The sequence below is a fragment of the Venturia canescens genome, chromosome 7 (assembly GCF_019457755.1).
Source record: "Venturia canescens isolate UGA chromosome 7, ASM1945775v1, whole genome shotgun sequence".
NCBI classification, from domain to species: domain Eukaryota; kingdom Metazoa; phylum Arthropoda; class Insecta; order Hymenoptera; family Ichneumonidae; genus Venturia; species Venturia canescens.
Window position 1 is genome coordinate 15,894,304 of NC_057427.1, and position 20,528 is coordinate 15,914,831.

The following is a 20,528-nucleotide window of genomic DNA, read 5'->3' on the forward strand; positions in this document are numbered from 1 at the left end:
TGTTAATTTTTTGGGATGTTTTAATCAGCTCAACTATAGTAATGTTATATTTTTAATTTCATAGTATTTTTGATTGAAATCATTATATTCTTAAGTCTTTACAGTACGTTCTTCAATTCAAGACATTTCCATCAATGTTGTGATGATGTCGTTTATCATGGCAATGAAGTGAAAGCTCCTGTAACCCTATTTACTTCGATAATAATGTTCTTTATACTGTTACACGAAAAGATATGTCTATTACAGGAACAGGCTGAATGATTATTAAAAATTGAGTAAGTGAATTCAGTAATTTCGTTTATCGAATAATGTATTACGGCCATAGCATATAAATCAATTAGTCGGACTAATGGCGTACTTCATTCTTTGAAGTGATACAAAAATATCGAAATTATGGTCAATTCAATCGTTTATTTCATAGCTGGAATTAAATGAACCATTTTGTCAAATGGATACTCAATTCAAATATATAAGTCTCTTTTTGAAAACGCGATTGATTTGTACGATATAATCGCAATTATTTTTAGCGAATAAATTTTTTATCATAATAATGGGAGACATCCCACTGGATCGAGAATATACGTCGTAGATCTCATCATGATATACTTAATAACAGCGAATAATCGTGTGATTGAGACCGAACGAGAACAGTGCTAGAAAAACATCTTAGATACAGCAATGTAAACAATCATAATACTATTCTTAATCCCTAGTATGTTCGACGATACCCTTTGTCGTGGGCTACCAACATTGTTATCATTTCGTCAGTCGTCGCTCGAACGTTGAAGTTTTCGCTCAGCGCTCGCTCAGTTTAGTCCATTGCAGTTCCATCCAGTGAGATTCAAATTGTTATGAAACGTGATTGTGCTCAGTGCTGAATGAAAAATGGCCGATACAGACCCGAAACTCCTGCTTCAAAAATGGGGAATGGACGCATCTGCTATTCAGCGATTTCAAGGTAAGATATATTTTATTTTTTAACCATCATTTTCTTCCGACTTAAAGTAGGAGTCTTGTCACAGTCGCTGTTAATTGATCAATTGATTTGTTAATTAGTTATATTTTCTGTTTATTAATAAAATGATAAGTAGTGAATTTTTAAATATGTAAATAATGTTCTAGAAAATGGAATAACTGCAGACTTGTTGAATGATCTAACGAAGGATTTGATAAAAGAAATAATACCGTGTATTGGGTCACGAATTATTTTTATAAAAAACTGGAAGAAACATCTCGGAGTAAAGAAGCAAAAAGTATAGCTACTTTTTTTCAAATGCAAACTTTATCAAATTTCAAAGGCAAACTTTATTTTCTTGAAATTTCGTTCGTGAATTTTTTTTTTTCAACATCGAAAACACTATCATTGTTATTCTCATACACACATTTTTTCTCTTGTAATGATACAACGTCGGTGGGCAATTTAAATAAATCTCACAATTCATTTCACATTAGAACTTTTTTCAATGATTCCCTGATTGATTTACTGTTTCGCTATGATTTTCACTGTGATTTTGCATACAATTTACTGCTCATAGGATCAACAATATATAATGAAGATAAAAATTTTCAATACATTAATGAGCATACCCGTTCTTTTTGTTTTTTTTTTTTTTCATATTCATAGAAAAATACTGAATCACCCGATGCAGAAAACGTTTCATCATCTTCTGATGAAAATACGGACCCTGATATTTCCGAAGACCTTGAATATTTGCCGATATGAATTGGGCAAAATGTTGTATGTATTCATTTACGATTTAAAATTATTCTCATTAGAATCGTTAAATCATCGAATTCGTTATTTTGATTATGGAGCACAAAATGCAAGAAACCTTTCCCCTCTAATCAACTCTAACGCGCTCAAAAAAGGTTATATTATCTATTCCGCTGCTGAAATGGCATGCTTTGTATACTATCTCGTATTGATGATTGGTGATTTGATCCCAGAAAGAAACGAAGTTTGGTCAATCCGCATTCTTCTTCGAAAAATAGTATCGATTATTTTTTGCCGTGCAATAACAAACGAGAAAATCGATTTGTTAGCACAACACATAACTCAGCACCACTTACTCTATCAGAAAATTTTCAATGAAAAATTAAAATATAAACATCACGTTTTAGTTCACTATCCGCGTGTTATGAGAGCTACAGGGCCTATCCGACACATGTCATGCATGCAATTTGAAACGAAACATAGAGAATTGAAATCTACCTCGAACGTCATTACATCACGGAATAACCCTTCATATACTTTAGCCCTCAAGCAGCAATTACTATTAAGCAATCGGTTCATTTTGCGGAGAGGATTCAGTAACCGTATCGCCATGGGGCCAATAATTCACGATGAACTGGCTACGATGCATTCATTTGACGATTTCAACACTTTAATTTCTTCAGACCTTATAAAAAAAATAAAATGTGTATCGTGGATACAAATTAACGGAACGAAATACAAATCGAATATGATTATTCGGAACGATGGGGGTGATAAAACATTTTATCAAATACAATTTGTTTTGACCGATCAAGAAAATGCATATTTCTTATACAAAGTAATGAACACCATCGGACGTTTGGGGTTTCGTGTCTCAAAAAAATTTATTTGATTACATTCCACTAAGTATTCATCGTTGTGCAAATGGTGGTTACTACGTTCCAAAAATTCCATAAAAATTGAAATTAAGTGATTTTTTTTAATCATATACAAAAATGAATTTAATTTAATAGTACGAATATGTTAATGTACATATATTTAAAGGTTTATATGTATATATTGTACAATTTTTGATTGAAGTAAAAAAAGCTTATAAAATTCATAACCAAAAAGCTTAATTACATCCATTGCTTATCTAATAACCACGAAAAGCTCATATTATTACGAGCGAATACAAATGCCATTTTCCCAATTGTAGACTATTGAATCAGGTACGAGGTAACCTTGAATTCTGGCAATTACAAAAAGCGTTGATACAATCACAAAAGTACTCTAATACAACAAAGCTATGCAAATCTTTTTATACTAGGTAATTATAATAACCATTCAAATTACTTCAGTACAAGTATATATTTACTCTATCGTAGACAACATAGGACTCAATCAGGTAAAAATGGTTGTTGTAATTTAATTCTAACTAAGAGAAAATATCGTTACAATCGATTTAAGTATTATTCCGATTTTATAGGGTGGATCAATTATTCATTAAAATAAATCTCCGTTCGTTTTGAATTAAAAAGTAATTCACTGAAATTATTATGGTGCCAGGCCAATTGGAAACATGATAACTGTAACGCCACTTTCATTTGATGGAAATAAATCTGCTTGCGATGTAAATGAAAAAATATTCTTGTGAATCACATTTTTTTTTCTAGCTAAAAAATACTGTTCATTAACCAATTTTAGTTTTAGTTCATTCGTTTCTTGCCAATGATAGTCCAACAAAATATAATACAATTCTGGTATCTGGTGCTGGCCTTGAAGTGATTAAAAAAATTATACTGGAAATGTAATTTGGAATCACATGAACCAAGTATGGTTTTGGAAAAATTAATTATGTTGCGATCTTTTCAATGACAGATTCAAGTAGATTAAGTGTACATTTTGTTGGCACTCCGTAATGAGATATATCTATTTGGATCAATGCATATTTTTTTTGAATCAAATACTTTTTTTTCTCAGTGCAGGATTAAGAGTCTATAGTTTCCATGCACTTCATTCCTTTTATTTCATCGGCAGAGAAAAAATGGAATAATGTTTACTAGGAAGCTTTCTAAGCCAATCAAATTATTGAGCATAGAACTGCCCTCGAATATTTTTGACCTGAATTATTGAACATCGGTAAGTTCAGATGGACGTGATCGAAGACTTTCTTTGGTATACATGCTGAGCAAACGAAAAAAATCATTTCCCGTTGTCTGCTTGCACGAACCGAGACGTGTGTCTGGGAAGGAGAAAACGGAAGAGGCGTTTTCACGCACGATCATATCGCACCGAATGGCCACAAACAAGAAGAATTCGAGTCTCTTCCAATACTTGGTTTTGGCTCCGATGAAAACTGTTCATTGACGAGATATCGGCCGACGGATCAAAGATAACGACGTCGGATCTAGTCTGGAAGGGAAAGCGTTTCGTTCGAAGAAGTTGAAGGAAATTAAGCCCCAGACAAAAGTACAGTTAATCACACGAATAAATCTGAAATGGAAAAAGTTCAGATGCGGTGAATAAGAAAATAAATGCGACCCATTGAATAAGTCTGAGGTTTCCATTCCGCAAAGGAATTCTGGCACTTCGAGATACTCACGGTGCACACTATCGAGCTTTTATCGCAAGTATTCTCCTAGAAAAGGATCGCAATTGAGCACAGTTGAACAGAAGCCTGGAGTACGACGTAATGGTACTCCTTTGCCTGTGTACTGTTCAAGTGTCAACCGAATGATTTTTGCTGTGTGCATACCGGATAGAGAACTCACGCGAGTTTACGATTCATTTTACTTCGAGACTCGCACCGTACTAGCCCTTTTCAGCACTCTTTTACTTCCTTATTCCTTTTCCCCTTTATCCATTTCCAGCTTTGACGTTTCATTTCATGTCTCGTACACTCTCTCTCATACGAGACTTTAGATTTTGAGCTTTTCGGGCTTTATCGCCAGCTCGGTTGGAACAAGGAATCGCCGGCTATTCGGCTACGAGGCGTTCTCACCCCCGCCGCCGCGTAGTTCACGCGCAAGTGTTCTTGAGTGATTGAGAACCCGAGACGGGATAACATATTTTTCTAGTTTTTTTTTTCACCATAATACCGTCAAATGTTCGCTACTTGGAACCCAAATAGCCTTCGTGCCTTTTCATTGTGCTGCCGCATCTCGTACGTGTTACTGGCAACAAAAAATCTAATAAATATCGCAAATGCACGATCGCTTTGTAATCCGGGTGCTCTAAAAATGTTCAATTCTCAAGTATATCGCTTCTTCTTAAGACCCGAAAATCCGTTATTTCATCCCCTTTCCAATAGTGAATCAATCAACGTTCAATCGTCGTCCAGGAAAATACCCTCTTCCCACACTTTTTTTTTAGTTTCATTCCCATCACAGTGCATAAAGACAACGTGGCTCGGTCCATTCCCAAATATAGATTCTCACACCGGACCGTAAGCTCCGCAACCTATTACTCACTTATATATTGTAGCCCCATAATCTCTTCAGACACCCCATCCGATAATAGGATATGCCAGCGGTCATAGTTCTGTCCGCAAATAGTTGCCTTCAACTTACACCACGATCCCCGCACCCAGCGGTTGTACTGTTTACCAAGCTTGGGGGATACTTCGTCAGGAACGTGACGTCAGTTTGCTTCGTGTTAATTATTTTCGCGTCAAATATTATCCGGTTGTGCGTGTATCTCCATTGTACCGAAGAATGATGACTGTTTTGTACGTATCAGAGGATTAGGGTCATTGAAACGTAATGCAATGGTGTTCCTCATCGAGGCATTGGCGACTTTGTTAGAAACGTCAGAAATCAGTGAATCTGATGCTTTTTGAAAATTCGAACAGGTAGAAAACCTCAAATATATTTTAGCGAAGAGTTCAATCTTCTGATAGCTACGGTTGTTGGGTTAATTGCACGTGTTTGAAAATGGAAATGTTTGCATTATTAACAATAAATATTCTCTGCAGGTTGAATAATTTCTAGCTCAAATTATCCGAAAGGTCGCTTGAACATATGCACGGTTTCGTGTTCTAGATATATTCATAATTGATCTCCTTAGTGAATCGAATTGTGCGAGATCGGATTTGTTCACAGCCTCGCTCGTGTTTCCATAAACGCAAGTGCTTTCGAAAATTTCCAATTTTACGTTCCGAATGAATGATAATTCCAGTAGAATATTTAATTCCAGTTTTAATCAATATTTCAATTTCTTATAATATGATGCAAATTTGTAAAAATTTATATAAAAAATGAAATATTCGTATCCATACATGAAATCTGTTAACAATTGCAGGTCACCTTATCGTGATTTGATAAATAGTACGCATGACGTATTTAATATTTGAAAAGCTTTAAGAACTGTGCTTAGTCGCATCACAGAGCAAAGGGATGACAGGGCACACCGAGAGGGAGCTCGAGGGGAGGAAATGTTAGAGTTTCCTATCGCTTCTTCTTCGAAGAACGGAATAAATCAGCTGCTGAATTAATATTGGAGTGCCTCTTTGTCCCCTCGAGGGATAAGCCTGCGTAAGCCCTGTGACTCTCGGTGCGAATAAATTTATTATGATCCCAAAGTCTGCCCTTCTCGGTCTATCACTTTGTTTCCTGAAACTCTCTTTCGATAAAATTTAACTATGCTTTATAGTCGCTCCAACAATGGACGCATATTCATATTCACTAATAAAAATATAAATAAAAATTATTCATATTACAGTGATAAAACTATTGTACGAGGATATATAGCGATGCTTCGAAACAGAACTATTGTCATCTTTATCTTTCATATGATTTATAACATATTCCATTTTTTTTCATAGCTTTTCGACGAGTACCTCGATACTCGTAGAAGCGATAGTGTCCTTTTAGCTGTTTTCGATAACTCTCGAAAGGAGTCCAGAGAATACTGCAAGTTGATGTATTTTTTATTTTATTTTTTTCTTTCGATCGCGACCTCTTCGAACTCTGTAGCTTAACGCATTGAAAAGATTTGAATTATTTATTTCTTAATTTCAACGAAAAATGTTGCATTTTTTCGCACACCAGTTTTGATGTTTATTTGTTTTTTATTTAGTGACAAATCTGGTGCCATAATACAAATTGTATTGTAAAACACCGATATTCACAGAGTCCCGATAACATAAAATGCTCAGTTTTCATAACAAAGTTCTGTGCAAAAATTTGGAGGATCTAGAAAAGGAATAAAAACTTTGGAGAGGTTTGAAGCGTTATGAAGTATCCTGGGACAGTTTCGTAATATCGTTCATTGATCTCGTTAACAAACGCGTTAGAAATGAATTGGAATTTACCGAAACGAGTATTTGTTTCTTCCAATATTTCAATTGTGCGTTTTTATCAGAATGAACAGAGCAAAGAATGAAAAAGATATTGCTCGAGAACGTTCTGTGGTGAGAATGCTTCGGTATCTCGAGTACGGTGGAGGAAAAAAACTGGGGAAACGTGATCCGACACTTGGAGAGTCTTTTAACTGGCTCGGAAATAATAGTCGTTTTGGAAATAGGGATCGCAGATGGAAGGCCGCTGTGCACGTACACCTTTAAATGCCTGTAGTGAATCTGCACATCGGCCACCCAAACGGGCATCGTCTCTCGCGTAATTGCCGAACAAAATTGAAGAACCATAATTAGTATTTGGCTACAGGTGTAGTAATGGCACGAGGGAAATGAGTGAGGCAAGACAATCTTACGCTTCATACTACTTGCTTGCACACACTGAGAATACAACTGCGTACAACCGAGTACAATTTTCCATCTAATACAGCGTAAATTTAGTCGTTCCGTATGCTTAATTATCCATAGTTGATGTGAAAATTGGTAATCTTCGAACATAATTTGATGCTGGACATCCTCAATCGTCAGATTCTGGTTTCCGGGTCTTGCCTTAAATGTCTTAAAGTAGATTATGATTTTCCAAGTATTCGAGAGAAGTCCACAAGATCATGTCAGATAAAAAAATGGTAAACAACAAAGAAAAAATGAAAAATTCTTTCCAGACCCCACACGAAGAAAACTGATTCGTTTTGTATAGTATTTTTCAAGAATTTTCAATGCATACAGCCCCCGATTAAATACAAACAGCATAGTATTTTTTGAATTTTGCTGTTTTCGTCCCTTTTATTCTAAACAGCTTTATGTGGATAGCAAAAAGTGATGCAAGTGAGAACTATACTTCGTTTTTTCGAGTGTTATTCATCATGTCAGAGATGTCACTTATTGATAAGTGGAAATGTATTGTAAATCACAAATTTTGGCTGTCAGCATAGTAAATTCTATGATAAATACACGAATATACACCGAATATGTGTGAGATTTTACCATAAAAATCGTTTTTTTTCAGGGTTGCCTGAGCATACTTTACGATATAAACATTTCAAGTGATTGAAAAGATTTTTTTCGTGCAGAAGTACATTGCTGCCTCTCTTTTGTGGGTAATTACTTTTCAAAAAGTGATGAGTCCTAAATGCACGTAGAATTCGTCAGCCACTCTCACGTACAGTGATCCTTAGCAGAGAATTCACATTCCATCTCGAAGTGATGCTGAAGATTCTACGTAGATAAGTTATTACTATTTGTAATCGAATCGATTGAGACAATCGACATGACGAGATAATTGTTCCCTAACAGTATTACCTCACATGATTTCTGGCCATGTGGATAATTACTTTTGTCTATTTGTTGGTATCGGTTTTCCATATCCTCGCAAGAAGCTCTGGGAATTCTCCAGTAATTTGCTCATACGGTGCTGCACTCTCTGGTGAAGTTGTACATGTATGTAGAGTGTGCTACGATATAGAAGAGAGAGAGAGAGAGAGAGTAACTCGACTGTGGCTTGTACCGAAGCTCCAAAATGCATTATTCATGCATAACCTTCTACTTCCCATAAGAACGCTTCTAAAAGTAGATTTCTGCAGGTGTGGCCCCGTTCACAGATGATTTTTAGAGAAAGCATGTTCTCTCGTCTCTTTTAATCCAAAAGTTAACAACTTTGTTCCACAGGGATTACCAATGTTGGAACATGATCACAGTCGCACCGGGAAGACGTAACCCCATTGCTGACCTCGAGCTGTCAGATAATTTTATCTCCAGTGTCGAAACCAATAGGAAAATGAGCAAACACCTACAACTTTGGTTACACGTATCTGGAACTACATCTGCCATAACACTGCGGTAACAACACTCTCCTCTAATAGCTCTAATGTCGAGGCTGTTTATACCCCTGGCGAGATATCGTTGTTCCTGCTTCCGGAGCCAAAGGGTCTCTCGCATCTTACCTCGAGCTCTCTCGCTTTCGCGATTTCTCTAGTACTAAAGTGAAATGCGACAGTAAACACACATCCCCATAAAAGGCTGTTAAGGCTACTCTCAAATACAAACCTCTTTTCGATCCTCCCTTTATCTCTCAGGTGTCGTTCTGTACCTTTTGGCTTTCACCACACGTTCAGCAGGCACATTTCGGTGTTACACGCGACGAGTGGTCACAGGGTTAAGGATTTCTGCTGCAGATTGTCTTCTCGCTACTAAAATCTTCCTGCTGAACATCTTCTCGCTGACGTTGTGAGGGATCTAGCGGTGGTTTACATTGAAAATAAGAAGAAAATCAATGACGAATGAAATAATCGTCTTTGAATAAATTTAGTAGAAATAATGATTTAGGCAGACGATAGGCAAACGAAACTAAAAGTTTCACGGCAAAAAGCGCGTCGGTGTGCAGACACACAATAATTAATTAATCAATGCTTTGATGGCACATCAGGTGGCAAGACGCGGAAGAATTATTCTCCAGCAGAAAGTGAGCTCTAAACATGTGCATTTATTAAATGTGTTTGCTACGTAAGATATCGATCCTTCGTCGAAGTTGTAACGGTATCCATCCATTATGCGTGGGTTCCCATGCGTCTTATTGAACTCGAAATATTTCTTAGCGTGGAAAGATGTGGACGAGTAACAGCGAAAGCCGGCAAAAGCTCGACAGATTTATTCGCACTCGCGGGTACTTTAATGCGAGATAGTTCTTTTCAAGAGCGTTTTCTAGCAAGCTACTTGAGTATGGGGAGGAGTTAGCCGATGCGGCATCCATCACCCGGTTAACCAAGATAGGAAATTTGGTGTTCCCTCTTTTCCCCATTTTATGCGTTCTTCACTCTTTCTTAGCTTCGCCCTCTTTCCGAGCAGCACCACCAGCACTACTTCTTTCGGTAATCCAAATAGCTATCGATATAAATCTTTCTTCCATTCACAATAATAAAATTGAATTCGACTAAACCGAGCGTCCTATTTTTCTGTGGTGTAACTTTACATTCATATATTTGCTAAACTCAATAAAAAGGGGAAAACAACTCTTATTTATTCCGTTGGAATCCTTGGCAAGTGGATTTTCCAGGAGGGTAAAAAAAACTTTTAAGAAGCCCCGATTATTCCGCATACGATTAATACTCGAACCACTGCGTGCAAAACTAATACGAGCCTCGATGGATCAAAAGAACTTGATGGAATCAACGATCCAGCATTACGTGGAACGTTTGTCAGCAGACTGGCTCAAGAAACGTAGCAGAGATCCTCGGTCTATAATATTTACGCAATAAGCCACGAAACCGAGAGCGCAGGGGGTGGCGAAAGCAGCTCTTCCGGTTCGTCGACGCCATTGTCATGAAAATAATATAGTTTATTTGATTTTTCAAGGATCTTGACGACAAGCTCTAACCCTCCGTAACGTAAACGAAGGCACGTGCCCAGTTTAAACAGTGCTATCAGCCTCCAGCCCCTCGCTTCCATTGTCACCACCCGGATGTGTTCTGTTCTTTCTTGTATGACAGTCCAAACGCTGTACGTATATCGCATATATATAAATATACATTGAAAAGTAACAAGCGAACGAACGGGGGCGTATGGAACTGCGCGATTGGGTGCTCAGAGCGAATCTCTCTCGATTTAACTGCGATTTTAAGTCGAGTGCAGTGAACCGTAATGTATTGTCGCACAGGCGCTTACGAGCTCGGCTCCCTTCCCCTCCCCAACATGCTCACTAATACTAATGCAACAACGAAAACGTACAATATATAAGCTGAGTCGAAATAAAGGTGGTACGCTCAATGACGAATCTCACGCTTCGTAGAAGCCTGCGAGGGAGAAACTTTTTTGTGGTTGTTTGAAAATTTCATTCAAGTTATTCGTTGTGATATGTATCGTAAGAGATTCGAGGAAAATCAACAAATACGGAACGAGAAATTTGGCATGCTGGGGCATCGGGAGAAAAAGTCATGAAAATTCATAAAAAAACATTTTTTATTGGCAATTATAAGCATTTTATTCCAATCGTTGTTTCTTCAGTTTCTAGACTTTTTAGGAGTTGTACAGATTTTGAGTTTTCACATTTTTCCCTGAATTATCCACAACTCGAATGTGAATTGTCGATGGGAAGCTTTTGGCTAATCTTTAGAGTGCATTTCCTCTGATTCTAGGAACATTATCGTAGCGTTTCGCATAATATGCTCGGATTTTTAATTAATTTATAATCTATTGGTTCGTGTTGCAAACGTTACACAATTTCAATTCGGATTATTCTGGATTTCATTTGGACAAGCGTAGAGAAACTTCACCAGCGATTGAACATGATTATTCCGAGCACGCGGTTAAAAATTTATTCCCATTCTGGGAGGAATACACTCGTACAGTAACCTCCGTAATAAGAAAGTTTTCAGTTTTTATCTGCGAGCATTAATTGAAGTTTTGCTGAACTCAGTGAAGTAAAAGGCTCGAGATTCTAATGATGAAAAACGTGCTGCTCGTACTTCGCACTCATTCGTGTGCCCGCTTTTGATTTAACTGCTGCGTTTGATAATGCTTTTTAGAGTAGCAGATTATTTAGAGTAGGAATGGAACGAACAATAGATATAGAAAGCCACGATGGGGTCATCGAGTATAGCCAGCATCTACGTCAGGAGACATGCTACAGTGAACACAACACACGTAGCAATGGGCTACGAGACAATCACCGATATTTCATGTCCTGAAAGAAAACAGCACACGAAATACGAGGGGGGAAAATGAGGAGGGAATCAAAGGGGATCAAGAGAGTCTCAAAAGAGCTTACTCCCGCCTTACATTGGAGAAACCGCGCGCGCGCGCGACGCTACCGAGGATGTCTTCATCCCTCTTTAGCATCGCTCAGCTCTCTGATATAAGAAAGTATCAGAATCGAGAACCGAACGAAGCTCACCGTTTTTCTTCATTGGGATTTATTTCTGATAGACTGTGTGCATAGCCCCCGTTCGATCAGTTGAATCTCCCATGAAGCAAAAGCTCCTGGGAATAAGAAAAAATAAACGAGATTTCGGTTCCACTCGAATACGCATGTTTATATATAGAGTGCGATACATTTTAAATCGATGAATGTTAATTCGTTCCGCGGTTTAAACGGCGGCTCTCATCCAACGGAGAATCACGCCGATTCAGAATAATATTGAGAATCGGAAAATCCGTTTACTGAACCTTCCTCAGGTGCATGAACATTTTCGCTCCAGGAGCGAGAGGAAAAGACTTGAAAATCTCTACAAAAGTGCAAACTTCAGGGAAAAAGTATTTTTCATTAAATTAATTAGTGTTTTTTTATGATTTGCAATTCTATGCTTTTTAAATTCTATTTTGTAATATCAGTGTGAGTGTCCACGAGCTCGTTCTCAAGTGACGGTTGCCCTGGAGCTACTCAGACGATTGGGAAACAAGCGAGTGCGGTACTGAGAGGGGATTTTCCGAAACAATGCTGGGATCTCGTCGAAATCAGGCAGAAAGTGGAAATTCTGACGTTTCATCGAAGATTATTCGATCCAAAGGGTTTTTTTCGGTTTTAGTAAAGTTGGATGTCGACGAATCAATTTTTAGTTTCATATTATACGTGCGTTTTCCAAATCGCTATCGAAATATTGTCGGATTATTGTGGAGCAGAAGGAATTTTAACATTATTGCAGGCGCAGTATTCGGGTGAGACGATATTGCTGATGGAAACACTTCGTAGATTCTATTCAGAAACGTTCATAGCACGAACTGTTACGAATAAGATATTACAAGGGACAAGACGACCGAGGAACGTGATAAATAGAACTGTGAATATACAATCGTCCTTTGATATGAAGGATTATGAAGGGAAATCGGTTGCTATGGACATTATAATAATACTTACTTTAGTCCCCGCTATCTCCGTTATTTCGAGATGTCGCATTGAGGAAATATTCCCGTTCGAGGAGAAACGAAAACTCGATATTTCATGAATAAACCGCACAAATTGACGTCACAAGAAGATTTGTAAGATTTTTATCATTGTACACGTTAAACTCGCTTCTTTTCTGTGCTTGTGTAAGCTGCGTTCGAATATCTATTTATTTCGCTTCCGCTGGTTAACGGAATAATTTTATTGTTTTTTGCACTTCTATACCCCGTCAGCCAAATTGACGGGAGGGCACCCAAGGCTGTTAATCCTTTGTGATCCGACCTTAACATGGGCATAAGAAAATGCGAGTGCTCGACGAAATAATCCAGGACGTTTATACTTTGTTTACAGTGAATGCGCAAACCGCAAAACAATAAGAATTTCCATTTCATTAAATAAAGAGAATTCACTCCGGCAACTTGATTATCACCGATTGAACGGCCATCGCAGAACCACTACAATATAAAACGTTGAAATCGATGGTCTTGTGAAAAGCAATCTTCGTCCATGGAAGAGTCACTTCTGCAAATTTTTTTCTATTTCTTCAATGAAATGCTTGTAACGTAGTTCAATTTCTTTGCCGTGTTCTTTGCCAGCATTCATTCCCTAACGTCTTAGAGCCTGACACATAAGAAACTCCAGATTATTTGCTTCGTTGTTGCACCGACATTTTCAGCCCCTCCCATTTCAAACTCTGAATTTGGCCTGATCCTTTTTCCGAGTCTCCTGGAAAACGACGGGCTCGCGGACAATGTAACAGTAGAAAAAGCCCACAAGACGCACTGTATCATCAATTTTTATTTGTTTTAATTAAGATTGATGAAAACAGCTGCGTATAGATTCATTATTCTTCATACCGTGTTGGGTAAAACGAGAAAAAAATAAACGAAGTTTGATCGAGGAAATTTTCATAGCCAAAATTCACGAAGTCGTGAGTAAAGGTGGAAAAAAATGGACTAGTTTACACCCAGAAATATGTGAGAAATTGACAAATCAATTCTACGACCCTCTCGATCCGCAATGGCAGATCAACTTGAGATGCGAGCCAGTATCGAGGTAATTTATTTTTTCTAACTGCACCCCGGAGGCGATGAACTTGAATCGTTAGCGGCTTCTTCCGAAGTGTATACGTGTTGGCTGTGTGTTTGTATTGTACGTATCTAGGTAGTTCGCCCTTCATCGAATCTTTTGCTACTGCCGCCGGTCTTTCGATCTTCCTGTCCTCATGAAATTCACCCTCGCTGTCCCTCGGGGCGAAGTAACACGTGCTGTACGCTGTGTTCGATAACTCTCTCGCGCTGGGAGCCTTTTCCACCATCAATTGAGAAATGCCACCAGTGGTACTTGAATTGTCAGAGTTAGCTCACCGATAAAAATGTTTTCTTAGCCTTTTTCAACGCTCCCTTCCGCGCCGCATCCGCTTTCGCGCCGCTGCCCCGTTGTAGGAACAAGTTTGAGAAGCACTTTCAATGGAGGGAATGAAGAAGAGGGATGTAGGAAAAGATAGACAGAAATGTGCGGGGAGTGTATGTACAACTTGCTCCACAATTCAACGCTGTGTAGAGCTCCAAAAGTTTTATTAGAAAACAAAAAAGAAATGGGGAAAAGTTGAAAGTATGAAAGCTAAGAGGTACAACAATGCTCCAGTCCTCAATCAATACGAGTCTTAAATCTTATGTGTACAAACTTCGTATATTTTCCACGCGTCGACTCGATATTCACTGACTCTCTCGTGTCAGCATTGGGTTCAAAACTTTGGATGTTTCTTATAATACTTTCGCGAGGTGTTTACATCCAATTCGTTCTAACTTCCGTGAAATCATTTTTTTTTCAATAAACAACAAAAAAATCAAATCCGAAGAACAACATTTTTATTTTGCCTCGCTAAAATTCGAAAGTTTCTCTTTCAATAATACTGTGGGATGTCCTGCGACAGAATCCAATAAAGTCATAATCTGTTGAAATTAAAGTGATTATTGCTCTTTGTCAGGATCGTGAGCAGAGGATTTCCGTAATTCGATTATCCTGATGAACAGAATTAATCGATACTTTCTCAGAAAACAGCCAAGTTTTTGTTTCTCTTCAAATCTATTTCATTCGGTACATTCATAAAAATTGTCAAGCTCCAGATAAATTCACTCGAGCCGTTCCGCCGAGTGCGGGATGGTGTTTGTATTGTAATCATGTTATTTATGTCGTCCGCGTCGGAGTGTTTGTGACGGACAATAAAGCATGATGTACGACATTGAGCCAATGATCTGAAGCCATCAATGGTTGGGATGCCATCTGTTTTTATTGTTCGCGTCGAAATAGACTCGGAGAAAGAGTCACCTTGATCCCTGGATTTAACATTCGTACGGAATCAACATATTTTGAGGCAGTATCGACCCTGGGACGCTCGTACATTAGTTGCGCGGTGTTCGAGTAATCAATTGAAAATATTTGGGCAATTCAATTCAAAAATATGTTCCACCGGTGCTTCGATGTTGATAAAAAGCACGAACCTAGAGATCCTTGCGATTTTATACGCGCTCAGAATCACGTTGATGTGGTCTTGAGTGCTTCGAATCCCCACACATATCGACGCGACCGAGGTTCTAACCGTTCTACCCCTGGCAATCAATTTCGTCAATACCGCTTGTTGCAGAGGGAACGGCTTTGCCCCACGCGCGAGCATTTCTGTCTGGGGCCTGCAAGGACGTCGATACTCGATTCACTACGGTCCATTCGCTGGTTGTCTCTCTCCCTATCTATGTCGCCTCTCTCTCTCTTTACTTCTTTTTCTCTATCTATTTCCATCCCTGCCATTTGCCGACGACAACTGACGATACCACTTGCCCATAGCATGGGATATGTCATATGGATTTTTTGTTCGTCCTACCCAAAGCACGGGGGATATATTTGTTTTGACGTTTTATAATATTCGCTGTAAACGATGGACGATTCAGTCCAGAGGAATCAAGTTAATTTCATTAGAGAATTTACAGTTCCGTGAAAAATAAATGTCCTGCTGGTTTCGCTCAGGTACTACGCGCTCTGTTGGTTTTTAAAAATATTATTTCGTATTGTAAATGCGTGGCTCAAAACTTACAAATCATCCGACGCAGCTCAAGTGCTATTCGCTCGATGCAGTTAAAGAGTTAAGGATTTTCGACCGTTCGCGAGAGAAGATACGAGATACAGATGTACGCGAAACGTACACTTTACTGTACAAACTTTGTAGTTCATACGTACTTCTCACAGACAACACAGTAAACTTCGAAGTTAGCTGCGCACCGAGTTCAGTATCGCTCCGCGGTTATCTATTGTTATCGCAGCTGCTAATGGAACATTTCATTTCGTCTACCAGCTATCATCGAGAGCTGTGTTGTTAGTGGCCTGCGAGTTGAAGATTTAGAAAAAAAGAAGGAAACATCGAAAGTCAACAAGCGAGAAATTTAAGAATTGAGTCTGCGGTATACGTACAGATAAATAAATAAAACGTTTACCCAGTCGATGAGGTTGGTAAACGTGATTACACGCCACAACGGGACGACGAACCTTGAAGTAATCTTTACAGAATCCGATGGGAAGGTGGAGCAGCTTTTAGCTCGATCGAACTTTCGGGCAATTTACATTCCACTGAATGAAAATAGTTCGGCTGTTCTCTGACTAGTCAAGTTAGCAACTACTTTATTTTGATTAATTTTAAGTCTAAATTATTAAAACAATTAATAAACACTTAAATTGAGAGTATTTTTATTATATGAATGTCATAAAATGCTTTAAAAATATCATAAAAGATCAAATTTATACTTCAACTTTACTAGTCAATAATTGAGTCGGTACCGGTGACACTTATTGAAATACACATAACCTATAGGGAACATTTTTATTGTGCGAAAAAAAGTTTATATCGGTGTAATCGCACCGAGAAAGAGGAATGGTCAATTGGATCATTAAAAAAAAGCCAAGCTACTAGACGAAAAAAGCACGTGAGCCAGTCCCAAAGAGAAATAATGACTGATATCCGCTTTCGACACGTCAAAAACTAAAGTTTTTTTTATGTTTTCTTTCTTAAAAGCCCCGTAAGGTAATATTCTTTTCAAAGAAACGGAATCTGTGATAAATTTTCTTTACGATATAAACTTTTCCGAAGCTCGAACACCGCGTACAATTTTTTCACAATTAATATTATTGTGAGTTCTTCCATAGGGAACCGTGTTAAAAACTCAAAATTATAAATGAAAATATTCAAAATTTTGTCCCGTGAGAGGCCCCAGAACTGTGCATTTACCGCAAAAAAGTGAATCTTCGCCGTACTTTTCGAACGGTCTAACTACTTTAATTTTCGACTTTCACATCCGCGTTGCAAGTGTAATTGGTTGAGTTTACAATAATATCTTAGTAAATACTCGATAGCAATCGATCGTTCTGAAGCACGTTGATTGTCTTCAGGAGCTGCTATCAAAGGTTGTATTGTTCCAAGTCCCATGACGAGGCTAACGTTATATAAAGGGGCATCTATACGAATCTATAATGTGTAGCGTGTAAATGCCCGAAAGAACGGTCCTGTCAGGATGTCACAGAACTGTAAATCTATTTTCATTGGATCGGAGTTTAATAAAAGAGGATGTGTCGCCGCCTCTTTGGTACTACGAGACTCTTATGCCCAATTAATTAAAAACGTAGGGCCAATTGAATACTCGCGATGACTGGGCATGTACCTCGGTGAACAAAGGCCGAGCAGTAGCGAGTGATCGCGTACATCCTAACCCTCTCAGACCGAGACCTATTTCGCGTTGACGGAAAATGATTCCCTTCGTAATTTTATTATCTCAAAATACTTTCTAGTTTCCGAATGCATTGTGACATTTAAGTTTATTTGTTGGAAAATATGAATTTTTGAATTTCCGCTGCGCGCAGCACCAGGTCCTTGGGGAGGAAAATCAGGAAAATTTACGAATGAACCTAGCACCGAATACCTTAAATACATCATATTAGCTTCCCTTTGAAAGGAAATGACGTTTGGAGTACGAAAAAAAAGGTGTACTCACTTTTATTTTGCGATAATTAAAGCACCTTTTCACACAACGCCAACTCAACATGAAACGCCGACTTCATATTGATATTTCGATGGGTCAAAGCAGTTTATCTCTTGGTTTTGGAGTATCTATGGTGCGATCTAACCTTGCTTGATGGAAATAGGCAGTTAGAACTCCGACCTTACTGACCGATGCAGTTTTATTGGGACTGGAAGCGCGTGTTGCGTAGAAGCAACGAACGGTCCGAGAGGTTTAACGGCGTATCGTTGAAAATCAAAGCATCAAACATTCATTGTGTTCACAAGTAATAACAGTACTCGAATTGTGATCTGAATTTGAGTTTGAGATGTAAATATCGATTCCCTGGACACCCGGTATGCTGGTAACACATAATAGAATTCTTTAGAGCTGGCTGCAGTGCGCGGGTGTGTTTCAAAGAGAAATGAGTGTGTTCTTTCGGAACCGAGGAGAGCCTGTAAAACGTTCGCCACTAGGATGGTGTACACCCGAGGGGAAATTGTCGATGATAAGAGACCTCTTATTGGAGTGAGTGACTGAGAACGGGAGAGACGGAGAACGGGAGAACGGAGAGGGAGGGAGGGAGAGAGAGGAATGAAGAAAGAGTGTCCGGCCTGAGAAAAGGGACGCCCAGGTATAGCTAATGTACCGAAATTGCTTTACTGTCGGTCCATTTACGAAGATGAAAAGCACTCTGTGCCAAGCACACCGGCGGTAGGTTCTCTCGCTTGGCTGGCACCACCGTGCCAGAAGCATCTCGACCAACCTACTCGTATATACGTATAAGTACACTACGCAGGGTGTCTCGTTTTAATCTTCTTCCGTCTCGAATATTTGCATGTCAGTATCCACCACCGGATGAGTGACTACTTAATAATACTCTTTTGCCAAGTATTTTCATCCTGTTCCTTAATCCCCTATGATTATTTGAAAAATATATTTTATCGAGTGAGAAACACGTGTCAAGTGCAGCCTCTCAAACGACTGTTTTTATGACATTTAGAACAGACGACCGCCGTAGCGATGCTCCAATGAACGTAAATCGTTCACGACGAGGATTTCGAGCGCTTTGACAGGCTTGCTACTTTAGAATAACTAGTGAATAGAACGAACACTTTTGCAAGCACAGGCTTAGATCTATGAAGAATTTGACACCCCATATAGATGGCTCGCTCACAGACTCTGGGCTACTCAATCTTTTTCGACGATCACTCGTAAGGTTCGTGTGTGCCTGCGTGTGGATGTGAAAGCAGATCGGTTTATTCTTGCGACCTCTTTCGCCCATTCAAGTTGGATCATTCTTATTGCACCTGAAGAATTCTGTAATAAGACGAGATTTTGTGATAAAATCGTCTCCCAAGTGGCAGCTAATTTATTTGCGAATCTTCACAAGCTCTATGCCGAGCTTGTGTAAACGAGAGCATTTTTGTGTGCTCACCGTGACGTTGTTTTTTGGCCAATCGAAGCAGCGACGATGACCATAAATTTGTTGATAATCTAGAAAACTGGTTGTTCCTGAAAACGACGACTGCAGTTCACACTCACTCGTCTTTGGTATTCTCGAAAAAAATCTAAATTTGCATCCTCTTTTGTTCCAACAATTCCCATGGCACAACACTTTTGTTTCCCATTCCGAAATGATTGGGAACTTTCAACTGAGCAACATGTTTGGAGAGTGTCGAGTACGTGTAAATGATGCATTGGACCCCAGAGAATTCGAACTGGAGATCTCAATCGGTGATTCAACTCTACAAGCGACGTATCCACCAGCAGGGGTGTGCACGTATGCATTTGTAACAATGGAAGGACGCTCAATTACCTATTTGATACGCACTCCGTGGTTATGATGGTTATTTGCGTTTTAATGCAGTTACTCCAACGCATGAGCCAATTGCGAATGTCCATACATTCGTACCTTTGACAGCACGCACCAACTTAGATGTTTGATTTCGATTATGTCCATGCAGCGGTACGTGAAATTATATCATTCGATCATCCGCATATGGGGAGTTGTAACAGGCCGGAAATATTGTTGTGAATTTTCTAATTAACGAACAATTATTCGAGCGTTGTTGGAGTAAACATTTATTATTTGCAAGAGAATACTGTCGAAATCGAAATCATTCGAAATAAACGTTTAAAGGATAAAGAGCTTTGGAAAACTTCACGAAGGCAAGCAATAAGCTGCAATTTTAAAATGACAGACTTTGCACATCCACGGCTTGTTTACTCGCTTTCAAAATTCATCAAATGAGCCAATCAATTGTATAAACTTTCAGGAGTTTAAGAGCTTTGAAAAGCTCAGGCAAGGGAAGCAGGCTCAAGATTATATTTTCCTAGCGGCGAATACAAACTCAATTAAGGGATTGCCCCTGCGCTCGCCGTTTTAAAATACCAATTTCGTTGATTGTTTTACAATACGGTTAATTGAAGAAAAGCATTTGTAAACGCAACGCGAGCTGCTGATAGGGCTACGCATTTTATACCCGTGAGCATCCCACTCGTCTCCCTTCCCGATAGGACGAGTGGGTGTGCAGCATACACTGCGCGTAAACCCTCGCGAGC

At 38.8% G+C, this 20,528-nt stretch overlaps 1 protein-coding gene across 1 annotated transcript in view; it reads left to right on the forward strand.

Annotated features, from left to right (window-relative positions):
- Positions 1-716: 716 nt before the first annotated feature.
- The window catches only part of LOC122413571 (uncharacterized), a 116,817-nt gene continuing 97,005 nt past the window's right edge, over positions 717-20,528 (forward strand). Inside the window, exon 1 of the mRNA XM_043424009.1 lies at positions 717-958. Within this exon, the coding sequence (XP_043279944.1) occupies positions 886-958 (73 nt within the window). The 5' untranslated portion in view covers positions 717-885. The remainder of the gene's footprint in view (positions 959-20,528) is intronic.